This window comes from Microcaecilia unicolor, chromosome 9 (assembly GCF_901765095.1).
Source record: "Microcaecilia unicolor chromosome 9, aMicUni1.1, whole genome shotgun sequence".
Taxonomy (NCBI): domain Eukaryota; kingdom Metazoa; phylum Chordata; class Amphibia; order Gymnophiona; family Siphonopidae; genus Microcaecilia; species Microcaecilia unicolor.
Window position 1 is genome coordinate 95,167,973 of NC_044039.1, and position 14,445 is coordinate 95,182,417.

The 14,445-nt window shown below is 42.8% G+C and overlaps 1 protein-coding gene across 1 annotated transcript in view; it reads right to left on the reverse strand.

Moving 5' to 3' along the window:
• The window catches only part of LMNTD1 (lamin tail domain containing 1), a 440,913-nt gene that overhangs the window by 412,536 nt on the left and 13,932 nt on the right, over nucleotides 1-14,445 (reverse strand). The window contains exon 2 of the mRNA XM_030213683.1: nucleotides 5,548-5,695. Within this exon, the coding sequence (XP_030069543.1) occupies nucleotides 5,548-5,691 (144 nt within the window). The 5' untranslated portion in view covers nucleotides 5,692-5,695. The remainder of the gene's footprint in view (nucleotides 1-5,547; nucleotides 5,696-14,445) is intronic.

The window sequence follows — 14,445 nt, forward strand, 5'->3', positions numbered from 1 at the left end:
GCCGCCAGAAACGGGCCATTTTTACTAGTAAGTACATAAGAACATAAACACGTAAGTATTGCCATACTGGTACAGACCAAAGGTCCATCAAGCCCAGCATCCTGTTTCCAACAGTGGCCAATCCAGGTTACAAGTACCTGGCAAGATCACAAAACAGTACAATATATTTTATGCTGCTTATCCTAGAAATAAGCAGTTGATTTTCCCCATGTCCATTTTAATACTGGATTATGGACTTTTAGGAAGCTAGCCAAACCTTTTTTAAACCCCACTAAGCTAATTGCTTTTACTACATTCTCTGGCAATGAATTCCAGAGTTTAATTAAACGCTGAGTGAAGAAATATATTCCCAGATTCGTTTTAAATTTACAACTTTGTAGCTTCATTGCGTGCCCCCTAGTCCTAGTATTTTTGGAAAGAGTAAACAAGTAATTCACGTCTACCTGTTTCCCTCCACTTTTGACTTCTATCATATCGCCCCTCAGCCGTACTTTCTCCAAGCTGAAGAGCCCTAGCAGCTTTAGTCTTTCCTCATAGGGAACTTGTTCCATCCCCTTTATCATTTTCATCGCTCTTCTCTGTATCTTTTCTAATTCCACTCTATCTTTTTTGAGATGCAGTGAACAGAATTGCACACAGTATTCGAGGTGCGGTCACACCATGGACCGATACAAAGGCATTATAACGTCCTCATTTTTGTTTTTTTGTTTTTTGTTACATTTGTACCCCGTGCTTTCCCACTCATGGCAGGCATTCTATTTGCTTTCTTAGCCACCACTGCACACTGAACAGAGGGTTTAAACGTATCATCAACGATGACACCTAGATCCCTTTCCTGATTGGTGACTTCTAATGTGGAACCTTCCATCACGTAACTATAGTTTGGGTTCCTCTTTCCCAAATGCATCACTTTGCACTTGCTCACATTAAAGGTCATCTGCCATTTAGACGCCCAGTCTCCCAGTCTTGTAAGGTCCTCTTGTAATTTTTCACAATCCTCACGCGATTTAATGACTTTGAATAACTTTGTGTCATCAGCAAGTCTAATTACCTCACTAGTTGCTCCCATCGCTAGATCATTTATAAATATGTTAAAAAGCAGTGGTCCCAGCACAGACCCTTGGGGAATCCCACTATCTATCTTTCTCCATTGAGAATACTGACCATTTAACCCTATTCTCTGTTTTCTATCTTTTAACCAGTTTTGAATCCACAACAGAACACTACCTCCTATTCTACGATTCTCCAATTTCTTCTGGAGTCTTTCATGTGGTACCTTTGTCACCTTTTGAAAATCCAGATGCACAATATTGACCGGCTCACATTTATCCACACGTTTGTTCATCCCTTCAAAGAAATGTAATAGATTGGTGAGGCAAGATTTTCCTTCACTAAATCCATGTTGGCTTTATTTTGTTAATCCATGCTTTTGAATATACTCTGTAATTTTGTTCTTTATAATAGTCTCTATCATTTTGCCCGGCACCGACGTCAGGCTCACCGGTCTACAATTTCCCAGATCACCTCTGAAACCTTTTTTTAAAAATCGGCGTTACATTGGCCACCCTTCAATCTTCCAGTACCATGCTTGATTTTAAAGATAAATTACATATTACTAACAATAGTTCTGCAAGTTCATTTTCAATTCTGTCGGTACTCTAGGATGAATACCATCCGGTCCAGACAATTTGCTACTCTTCAATTTGTCAAATTGCGCCATTACATCCTCCAGGTTTATAGAGATTTCATTCAGTTTCTTTGACACATCAGCTTTGAATATCATTTCTGGCACTGGTATCCCTCTCAAATTTCCACGGTGAAGACCAAAGCAAATTATTAATTTAATCTCTCGCTATGGCTTTGTCTTCCCTGAGTGCTACTTTTACCCCTCGGTCATCTAGCGGTCCAAATAATTCTTTTGCCGGCTTCTTAATTTCATATACTGTAAAGAGTATGTAGGACAGGCCCCAAAGGAACCCTGGGATAGGCCAGAATACCCCCGTTATAGGCAGGCATTCCCCAGAAAAAAACTAGAAATAAAGAACTACAACTCCCAGCATGCCCCAAGGGAGCCTGGGGATAAGAGAAACGATGTGCATTCCCAGGAGTCACCAGAGGAGGGCCGCAGGGGAAGAAATAAGGCTGATTCTCCAACCTGGTGGAAGAGGTGGTGGAACAGATGGGTGGAGAAAGAAGAGCCCCAAAAGAGCTTTAATGAAAGAAAGGGTAAGCAGCTGGGAGAAGGGCGGGGCGAGGAGAATATGGATTGGGCTCCTGAGGAGAGAGAGGGAGAGAGTGGGCCTTGCCCTATGGAGTTGACTGAACCAGAGAGCGCCCGGGAAGAGCCGATGGACTTTTCAGCTTTGGCTCTGAGAAAGCCAAGGCAGTAGCGGGGCCAAGCCGGGTCAAGCGGGAGGAGGTCAGGTAGGAGTGTGACTGACCAAGAGGGTGGGACCCTAGGCTTTGAGCCCGCGCAAAGCCATTGAACTGTGTTTTGAAAGCCTAGCTGGACTGAGCTGTGATTTAAAGCTTGGCTACACCTGAACTGTGTTTTTGAAAGCCTAGCTGGACTGTGCTGTGTTTAAGGCTTGGCTAAAAGTGAACTGTGTTTTGAAAGCCTAGCTGGACTGAGCTGTGATTTAAAGCTTGGCTAAAATTGAACTGTGTTTTGAAATCAGGGCTGAATTGAGCCGTGTGTTTTTTTTTCTTTTTACTGCTACTCTCCAGGGGACCGGGAGAGAAAGCAGCGGTTGAAGCCTGCACCCTGTAGCAGTGTTTGTTGTTTTGGGGGAAAAGGGGAGCCATACAGGAGTGGGTTTTTGTTTAGTTTGTTTTGTAAAAGGGCTGCATCCCTGAGGAGAAAAGAGGATCCGCTTTACAATACCTAAAAATGTTTTTACTATAAGGCTCATTTTCGAAAGAGAAGGACGCCCATCTTTCGACACAAATCGGAAGATGGGCGTCCTTCTCACAGGGTTGTCCAAATCGGTATAATCGAAAACTGATTTTGGACATCCCTAACTGTTTTCCGTCGCAGGGATGGCCAAAGTTCAAGGGGGCATAGCGAAGGTGGGACTTGGGCGTGCCTAACACATGGACGTCTTCGACCCATAATGGGAAAAAAAGGGCGTCCCTGACGAGCACTTGGACGACTTTACCTTGTCCTGTTTTTCTTACAACCAAGGCACAAAAAGGTGGCCAAAATGACCAGATGACCCCCAGAGAGAATCAGAGATGACCACCCCTTACTCCCCAAGTGGTCACTACCCACCTCCCACCCTCAAAAAAACATCTTTAAAATATTTTTTCCAGCCTGTATGCCAGCTGCGTTCTGCTAGAGACGTCGGGGGGACTCGGGAGGTGAGGGGAGCACTTTCAGTGACGCACGCAGGACGCTGCTGTGGGATTCCGGCAATGGAGGGTAAATTTAAAAGAAAAATCCTTGGTAGGGGGGAAGAAGAGGGCGCCAGGGCGGACAGTGGCGGTAAGCATGGCACGACGGCGCCCTCCAGCCATGCTTACCGTCCGTGTCGGAGTTGGACCGGCCCTGGGAAGAGGCTGACTGAGGCACGCCGCGTGGAGCCCCCCTAAGCGCGGGGCCCTATGCGGCCGCCTCGGTCGCCTCGGCCTAAGACCGGCCCTGCCTCCATGTGTTTTCTGCCTCCAACCCAATCTTAAGTCCGTCTTTGCCTTTCCTTAGCAGCGCTTTGTATGTGACTTGCCATTCCTTATGCTGTTTCTTATGATTTTCAGTTTGATCCTTCTTTCATTTTCTGAAGGGTTTTCTTTTAGCTCTAATAGTTTCTTTCACCTCATTTTTTAACCATGTCAGCTGTCGTTTTGTCTTCCTTCCTACTTTGTTAATGCACAGAATATATTTGGCCTGGTCTTCCAGGATGGCATTTTTGAACAACATCCACGCCTGATGTAAATTTTTGACCTTCGCAGCTGCTCCTCTTTCTTTTTCACCGTTCTTCTCATTTTATCATATTCTCCTTTTTGAAAGTTAAATGCTAACGTATTGGATTTCCTGTGTGTACTTACTCCAGAGCCAATATACAATCTAATCATATAATCACTGTTATCAAGTGGCCCCAGCACCATTACCTCCCGCACCAGATCATGCACTCCACTAAGGACTAGGTCTAGAATTTTTCCTCCACTTGTTGGCTCCTGTACCAGCTGCACCATGAAGCAGTCCTTGATTTCGTCAAGGAATTTTACCTCCCTAGCATGCCCTGATTTTACATTTACCCAATCAATATCGGGATAATTGAAATATGTTCAGTCTATTTTATAAAATAGTCTCCTACAACGCAGTCATTTGCTTCAAGGTAGGTGCAGTTTTCCCATACGTTTGCATCACTTCCTGCATATTTGATAATCTAGCATATTTTCAAAAGGGAAGGACGCCCATCTTACGACACAAATTGGGAGATGGGCGTCCTTCTCCTGAGGTCGCCCAAATCACATAATTGAAAGCCGATTTTTTGCGTCCTCAACTGCTTTCCGTCATGGGGACGACCAAGTTCACGGGGGCGTGGTTAGAGATGGGTGTCCTCGGCCGATAATGGAAAAAAGAAGGGCGTCCCTCACGAGCATTTGGTTGACTTTACTTGGTCCCTTTTTTTTCATGACCAAGCCTCAAAAAGGTACCCGAACTGACCAGATGACCACCGGAGGGAATCGGGGATGACCTCCCCTTACTCCTTATACCCCTCCCACCCTAAAAAAAAATTTAACATTTTTTTCCAGCCTCAAATGTCATACCCAGCTCCATCACAGCAGTATGCAGGTCCCTGGAGCAGTTTTTAGTGGGTGCAGTGCACTTCAGGCAGGCGGACCCAGGCCCATCCCCCCCACCTGTTACACTTGTGGTGGTAAATGTGAGCCCTCCAAAACCCACTGTACCCACTTGTAGGTGCCCAATTCATCCCTAAGGGCTATGGTAGTGGTGTACAGTTGTGGGGAGTGTTTTGTTTTTTTTTGGGGGGGGGGGGGGGTTGGTGGGCTCAGCACCAAAGGTAAGGGAGCTCTGCACCTGGGAGCAATTTGTGAAGTCCACTGCAGTGCCCCCTAGGGTGCCCGGTTGGTGTCCTGGCATGTGAGGAGGACCAGTGCACTACGAATGCTGGCTCCTCCTACAACCAAATGGCTTGGATTTGGTCATTTCTGAGATGGGCATCCTTGGTTTCCATTATGGCCGAAAACCGGGGACGATCATCTCTAAGGTCGCCCATCTCAACATTTAGGTCGACCATCTCTAAGGTCGACCTAAATGTTGAGATTTGGGCATTCCCGACCGTATTATTGAAATGAAAGATGGACGTCCATCTTGTTTCGATAATACAGGTTTCCCCGCCCCTTCACCGGAATCTCCATAGAGATGGACGCCCTTAGAGATGGTCATCCCCGTTCGATTATGCCCCTCAAAAGGCTTATAAATTCATCCCCTAAATGTAAATTAAATGCAAATGGATGAACATAAAAGTAATACACAGTGTAGACATCTTTGTTATGGTGTAAAGATTTGATTCCCTGACTTACCTCTCTCAACTGACTCCTCATCAACTTCACATTTTGAATGTAGTTACGGAAGCGTTCATTGAGTTCTTGAAGCTGTGCTTTTTCAGAGGAATTATTACATACTACATTACCTCCTCCCAAGAAGGCCCTTATTATAGAAGTCATTTTCCTAGAATAGAAGATAATATATTGAGGGAGATACGTTTTATAGCATTTTTGTGAATAGTTTTACCGTGATATCAGATAACATTTTTAAACCTAGCTTTGTTTTTCAAAATATAAAAAAAACATTTATAACTAATCTACTAGTTGAACAAATAATGATGCTGAAAAAAGTAATGCATATGAAATTTTAAGATTTACATTTGCATATTTTTAGCTCTGTTATACTGCTTAAGAGTTTTATTCTCACATCTTTTTTTTGTTGTTGTTCTCATATGCCTTACTCATCTTTCAGTCAATCTCCTTCAGACCATCCCTTCAACATTTACCTCATGTCCAAACTAATGTATTCTACGAAGAGGGACAAACTCTGAAATGTCTAGTCATCAGGATATTTCTATATATCAGACTGCCAATGCTGCTTACATTTTACCCCCTCAGGCTGTTTACTTGTTGTCATTTTTTGCAGCTCAAAGGAAGCCTTTTCATATGCCAGCTGTTTCAGATTCCTCAAAGGTGGTACCTTTTTCCATTATTCAAAATTTTAGGAACAGTGTTTTAATTAGAAATGCTTTTGTTCCTCTGGAGATCCAATATACCCTAATAACAGCATCCTATATGACCAATTCACCCACATCAGAGCCATCTCTTCCAGAGCAAGCTTCTGTCTCTAAACTCCTTTGTATTATTTTTCAAATGAAGGGCAGTTTGTAGTCACTTCTCTAAAGTAAATTTCACCATATAAAATTTTTGTCAAGTTTATGCAAACGTTTATTTAAACATATAAATGCAAATGCATTATTTATTTATTATGATTTATTTACCACCTTTTTGAAGGAGTTCACTCAAGGTGGTGTAGTTCAATATTGGCAAAAGAAAAATACAACAAATAGCATATTAAAGAGGTTTTGTGGGCCCTTTTTTGCACAAAAAAATAGCTGCACTTCTTGAGATGTAGCTAGCTTTCTTCACAACCCAGGAAAAGAAGTTGTCCTTTTCATGTTGTGGCTGGGTTTAAAGGGCTGAAATAGGAAGCTCTCTTGGTGTCCCCTAGGAGCTTTCTAATATCTGGGGTTCAAGTCCAGCAGCCCTGCAACCTTCCCTCTCAGTCCTAAATGAGGACATAAATGATTAAGAAAGGGTTTCCCCAGAATCCTCCCTCAAGGAAATCTCAAAGCCCTGGTCAACCAGTAGCACATACCCCTCCCCTCTTTGGCACCAACTTATATCTGAAATCTGGAAAGATAACCCCCCCTCCCCACTGATGATATAGCCTACATTTAAATCATAAAAACCCAGAGGATGGCCCAGTTCCCCACCCCATTCAAGGAACCCAGTTGCCCAAGGGGTCCCAGGAAAATAAGGGCAGGAGTAATCCTTATTCACTCCTGCCTCAATAGTTCCCTCTATCCCTAGTGGTAGTCACATAACATGAGGATAATTTTATACCAGGGCACTAATGTGAAATGCCAAAAAAGACACCTATCTTATATCACTAGTACTTTCTAAGCACTTTTCGAATATACATTTCTCTCTCTTATGGTGACTAAACTTTTGTCCATCACAACATCCATCCAATGTAATATCATGTTTTGAAATGTCTTCTGCCTCAGGGACTTAGAAGCTTTTTTGTTAATCACATAATAGTCCTTATTTGATAAATAATTCCCATTCCCATTATCTTTTTCATACAAATAGGGGATACTCACTCGGTTTCCGCATTCATTCATTTTGGCATAATTGTATTGAGATGAAAAAATCCAAAATTGTTCCCTCCAGTTGAGCATCCCCATCCCAAATGCAAAGGAACATGGTCAATAAGTCACCATTTCAAGTCTGAAAAAAATGTGTGATTTCTCAATACATTGTATCACTGTCAGTGCTGTTAGAATCCTTGTGACCACATAATTCCAGTGCTCAAAGTCCTCTACTATCATCCAACATGCAGTTAGGGACATAGACACACCAATAAGTACTCTACAAAGGTGGATCAACAAGATATATAAGCTTGAGCTTTAAAATCTTATCTATTGGGGGATAAGTTGGGAATAAGGTCAATGCCAGGTAGATTTCTACAGTCTGTACTCCAAAAATGGCAAGGACACTTCAAGATCAAATATACATACGTTATACTGCATCATATCATATGCTTTGAGTTTATCTTGTTGGGCAGACTGGATGAACTGTGCAGGTCTTTATCTGCTGCCATCTACTATGTCACTATGGATGTTGCTATCTATGCCCATCCCACGTCTGTGCACAGAAATCAAAGTTACAACATGCCTAATGACCTATGAGTAGTCCCTCAACTTGTGGTTGTTCACACAATGAGGCTAACCTTGTGACATATTCTTTAAAATTCTTGCATCTCATAAATGCTATCAGTGGAAATTCAGCAAACATTAAATATAACATCAGAATATTGCCAATGCCTTCCTATCACAGCCGCCAACTCCCATGGTCTGAATATCGGGGCCTGAGTCTGTAATCTTCTGGGGTAGACAGTGGTCCATAAAGTTCATGTGTCGCTTCATGATGTACATGTACGAGGACTACATTAAGTATCAAGGTTCTCAGGTGCTGCCAGATTATCACTGATGATTCACAATCCTGTAGAATTGATGGCTCCTATAAAGTTTCTACTTTGATGCTTTACTTGCTGATGGTAGTAGCGTACACGCAGCACAGAGATCCACCCTTGTCGAATAGAGCAAGACACACATCATCCTCTTCTCATCAACCTGCTCTGTATTGTTTAAGCAATAATTCCTAGCTTTGTATATGCACGGGATGCCTATATTGTAAAAACTTTCTGGTCAACTCCACTGCTTGAATTTTAAACTCAAAGCGATACAAATTTTTCTTAATAAAAAGATTAACAGATCAGTCTTTTAATTGAAAAATATTGATAGATGATGACTGTGATATTGCAAAAGATTTTCTAAATAATGTAGTAATCAATTGTCCTTCTTGTTTAATAATCTTTATTTGCAATAATTTGATGCTGTCTTGATGACAGGTCATCTTGAATTTTAAACTGGAATTAATGAATTCCACAATCAATTAATTCCATCAATTTTTCATCCCAGTTTTAAAAAGATTTCATAATTGTATGGTTTGACTTTACAAAAACAAGTCAAACCATACAAACTATGTTCTTCAAATTGTGTCACATATATTACATTATTTTCTTGAATTGAAAATATGTGATAGTTTTGTTTGTAATTGATTTCTGATGATTTCCTATTCCTTTATTTGGATGTATGTGTAAAAACTTGAAATTAAAATCAAAATTGTGCCACTAGTAAGGATGCCAATGTTGACCCCACTGCCATTCTATCTATTTCAAGATAAAATGAGCCCTCAAACAAAAGAAAAGTATGTGGAAAAAACGTTTTTCTGCAATACTATCTCTGCTACTCCAATCAAAAATATCTGACCCGTCAATTCTACTACCTACTCCATCCCCCAGTAATGTTCATATATAGTGAAACTATATCATATGACACAAGCCACATTTTGCCTTAAGATCTCAAACCCCCATCAACATATGAATCATATGTGCCGTATCTCAAACATATGATACTAATTTTGAAGCTACTGGTCTCAAAAAGTAACCAAAAAAGGTAGAGGGGGATTCTAATATACACCCTTTATCCAAATTCTATAGGTCTGCTATGAGGATCTTGTAAAATTTTATGAAGTTTTACAGTGGTATAAATTACTGTGCACAGATGAGGGATGTGGACAGCTGGCAATATGCAGTAGGTAAAAGTTTTTAAAGCTTGAACCTGTACATCCTGCCAGTCCACATTAGTAGTTTACTTAATGGTGTGTCCGTGTCCCTTACTGTATGTTAAGTGAATGAAGAGGACTTGAGAATATAACCAAGAGAGCATAAGAATTGAAACAGCACTGATAGCAACATAATGTATTGAGAAATCACATGGATTTTCAGACTTGAAATGTCCCTTTGGGTTGTCATGGAGATGACAGAGAAAGAAAACTCAACTGGAGGGAACAATTTTTGATTTTTCATCTCAGTACCATTATACACATGGGGATGAATGTGGAAACTAAGTGGTTATCCATTATTTGAATGAAATTGGTTCATGGGGATGGGAATTTGTTTGTCAAATAATTATTGTTTTGTAATTGGCAGAAAAGGATTATGTGTCTCTTTTTAAAATGGTCTGACATCATCTAGCAGAATCTGGTATGTAGGGCACTGTTAGCAAGGGCCAATGCAAGCAGAATGATATTTTATGTCCCTAAAGGAGAAGATGCTTCAAAATGTTGTTTTGATGGACATGAGTTTTGTCACCATATGGGAGTTTATTATACCACATATATTTGAAGAGCACTTGAAAGATTAAAGGAATAAGAAACAGTTGCGCATTTGATTAAAAGAAAATCAGGATAATTTGTGAAAACAGCACTCTGTATATATAAGATGGTCCATATATAAACACGTTTTAAGATAGTTTGAGTACTCATTTTGTATATCAAGTCAGGGCTGGTCTTAGCAACTGCGGGGCCCTATGCAGACCAGTTCGCTGGGCCCCCCCAGTCCCCCAGCCCCACCCCCCAGCCCCGCTCCAATATACCCAAAATGACACAAACCAAATTAGCATACAGATTCTGCATGCAGCACAATACCAGAAAAACAGAACATTGCTATACATTGCAAAATAAGACAGCAGATGTAAATTCTCAAATTGGACATATTCAAAACACTAAAATGAAAATAAAATGATTTTTTCTATCATTGTTGTCTTGTGACTTTGTTTTTCTGATCATGTTGGTCCCAGTCTCTGATTCTGCTGCTTTCTATCCGTTCCCTTAACTCCACTTCCAGGGCTTCCTTTCCATGTATTTCTTTACTTTCCTTCTTTCTTCTTCATTTCTTGCCCTACATCCATAGGTCAAAGCTGGTTCCTCCACGGACTTGACTGGAGAAGGTATAGAGTGGATCCAGCTTTTGCCTATTTTCTCCAGCCATGCGCAGTTTTTCTCCTCTTTTCCCTTTCCCTCATCTCCGTCAGTATGCCTCTCCTTCCTCTCTCTTCCCTCTCCTCCATCCATATCGAGCCATTTTCAGGGCACAGACCGTAGAAGTCTGCCCAGCACTAGCCCCACCTCCCAATCACTAGCCCCGCCTCCCACCACCACCAGTTCTACCACCCAATCTCGGCTAAACTTCTGAGGATCCATTCCTTCTGAACAGGATTCCTTTATGTTTAGCCCATGCATTTTTGAATTCTGTTACCGTTTTCATCTCCAACACTTCCCGCGGGAGGGCATTCCAAGTATCCACCACTCTCTCCATAAAAAAAATACTTCCTGACATTTTTCTTGAGTCTGCCCCCTTCAATCTCATTTCATGTCCTCTAGTTCTACCGTCTTCCCATCTACGGAAAAGGTTCGTTTGCGGATTAATACCTTTCAAATATTTGAACGTCTGTATCATATCACCCCTGTTTCTCCTTTCCTCCAGGGTATACATGTTCAGGTCAGCAAGTCTCTCTGTTATGTTTCTGCTGAGGGAGGCTGGTATCCACTCTGCTAGGGCTAGGGAGGGGCTAGGATCTCTCTGCTAGGGTAGCTGGGTGGGACTTGCTTGCTATTGGTCAGCTGGGTGGTAGCTGAAGTCTGTAGCTACTGACATCAGTATCCAGGAGCTATTTTTACCTGCAGTTTCAGGTAAGTGCTGCTTAGCGTTAAGGATTTTTTCCTGCAGTAGCTTCTCACCTGCCTTTTTCCCTGTGAACTTTCTCTCTCTCTCTCTCTCTCTTGAAGTGCTGGCTGTCAGCATTTCTTCTGTGTTCATTGTTTGTGGTTGTCTCAGCGTGGGGTTAATTGTCTTTCTCCTGCAGTTGGGCGGTGTTCTCTGGTTGAGGTTAGTGCGTGCCTTCTGTGTTATGTCAACTTGTTTGTTTAGTTAATTTGTTTGTTTTAGTTCTGCTTGTTGAGGTTTCACCTCTTGCTCTGGGGTTAGTGTGCTGTGTTTACCCCTCAGTCTCTGTGTCTGCTGTATGTGGGTTTCTGTGCTTAGTAGTCTGTTTTCTGGCTTGCATTCTTTCTTTGCTCAGGACTCTTTGCCCGGCAGGGCTGGGTCCTGCCCCACCTGTCAGTCTGGGGCAGCTTTGCCGGATACTTCTGCTGCTGCTGCTGCTGCTGCTGCTAACCCCTAGTCCTGCCAGCCACTTGAACCCAGGGGCTCAACTTCTGGGGGACAGTGGCTAAGTGCAGGTGAAGACTGGCGAAACTGTTCCGGTATCTGTGTTCCTGCATCAACTATGTAGTTCCTGTGGCTCTGCATCCGGTAGCTGGGTGCAGCCTGGTTGTTGAGTGCAGGCCCTACGTGTCCTGAAGTTCCCTATCATTTGAGGGGTTCTGCACCTCTTCTCGGGAACCTGGAGTCCGGGGTGAGAACCCTGTAGTCTGTTACGGTGTTAGTGGTGGTTCAGTCCACCCCAGGCCTTCCCTAGATTCCTTTCCTGTTTTTGGCCTGGGCTCAAGGGGTCACGATCCAGGAGCTGATGACAGACATAACACTCTCCTCATACGTCTTGTAACGCAAATCCCATACCATTTTTGTAGCTTTTCTTTGCACCACTTCAATTCTTTTTACATCCTTAGCAAGATACGGCCTACAAAACTGAACACAATACTCCAGGTGGGGCCTCACCAACGACTTATACAGGGGATCAACACCTCCTTTCTTCTGCTGGTCACACCTCTCTCTATACAGCCTAGCAACCTTCTAGCTACGGCCACCGCATTGTCACACTGTTTCGTCACCTTCAGATCCTCAGATACTATCACCTCAAGATCCCTCTTCCTGTCTGTACATATCAGACTCTCACCGCCTAACACATACGTCTCCCATGGATTTCTACTCCCTAGGTGCATCACTTTGCATTTCTTCGCATTGAATTTTAATTGCCAAACCTTAGACCATTCTTCTAGCTTTTGCAGATCCTTTTTCATGTTTTCCACTCCCTTCTGGGTGTCCACTGTGTTACAAATCTTAGTATCATCCGCAAAAAGGCAAACTTTACCTTCTAACCCTATGGCAATGTCACTCACAAATATATTGAACAGAATCGGCCCCAGCACCGATCCCTGAGGCACTCCACTACTGTCACGTTCTCAACGCAGCAACTAGGTTTGTGAGCCCTTGGACCACTGCCGAGGAACAGCAGTGGCAGGCAAATCACCCAATCAAAAAGTAAGGTTGAACATAACAGGCAGGAACCACAGGATAACTAGAAGAGACTTTAATAGTAGGCAGCAAACAATCACATCCAGTCTCTAGGCAGGTGGCTACCAAAAGCAGTAATCAGGTCCAGGCAAAGTCTCTAGACAAGTGGCTAACAAAAGCAGTAATCAGGTCTAGGCAAAGTCTCTAGGCAGGCAGCAAACAAGGGTAATCCATAAACTAACCAGAGTCTTTAGGCAGGCAGAAATCAAGAGATATCCAGAAACAGGCAGGGTCAAACACACAGGACATTTTCAGAGCAGGAACTCGAACAAACCAACAGGAACTCATGGAAGACCTTTGATACCAAGGCAAAGCAAGCAAGGCTCACAGAAGCTAATAAGCCCATCAGCAGCTGATACTCAGCTGCAGCAATCACCAGCCAAGTAAGGTTGCTGTTCAAGGACAAACTAGCAGAGCAAGTCTGGCAACCTGGAAAATCCGGACCGGACTCACTGAAGTCTGGAACATGGAAGACAGCAGAAAACAGTCCATAGCAGCCACCAGTTCTGGCCACCAGTGGGCGAGGAGAGCACCCACATGGAAAGCAGTCACAAACGTGACAACTACTCACCTTTCCCTCATCCGAGTGAATTCCATTAACTACCACCCTCTGGCGTCTGCCAGTCAACCATTTCTTAATCCAGTTCACCACGTCGGGTCCTATCTTCAGCCTGTCAAGTTTATTCAAGAGCCTCCTGTGGGGAACCATGTCAAAAGCTTTGCTGAAATCTAAACACGTTCATGATTCAATTCTCCGGTCACCCAGTCAAAGAATTTAATGAGATTCGTTTGGCATGATTTACCTTTGGTAAAACCATGTTGTCCTGGATCTTGCAACTTATTGGCTTCCAGGAAATTCACTATCCTTTCCGTCAGCATCGCTTCCATTACTTTTCCAATAACCGAAGTGAGGCTTACCAGCCTGTAGTTTCCAGCTTCTTTCCTATCACCACTTTTGTGAAGAGGGATCACATCCGCTGTTCTCCAATCCCACGGAACCTCTCCTGTCTCGAAGGATTTATTAAACAAATCTTTAAGAGGACCCGCCAGAACCTCTCTGAGCTCCCTCAATATCCTGGAATGGATCCCGTCCGGTCCCATGGCTTTGTCCACCTTTAGATTTTCAAGTTGTTCATACACACACTCTTCCGTGAACGGTGCTATATCCACTCCATTCTTATATGTACTTTTGCCAGTCAATCGTGGTCCTTCTCCAGGATTTTCCTCTGTGAAAACAGAACAAAAGTATCTATTTAGCAAATTTGCTTTTTCTTCATCATTATCTACATAGCGGTTCGCAGCATCTTTCAGTCTCACAATTCCCTTTTTAGTCTTCCTCCTTTCACTAATATATCTGAAGAAATTTTTGTCACCCCTCCTTACATTTCTAGCCATTTGTTCTTCCGCTTGCGCTTTCGCCAGACGTATCTCTCTCTTGGCTTCTTTCAGTTTCATCTGGTATTCCTCTCTGTGTTCCTCTTCTTGAGTTT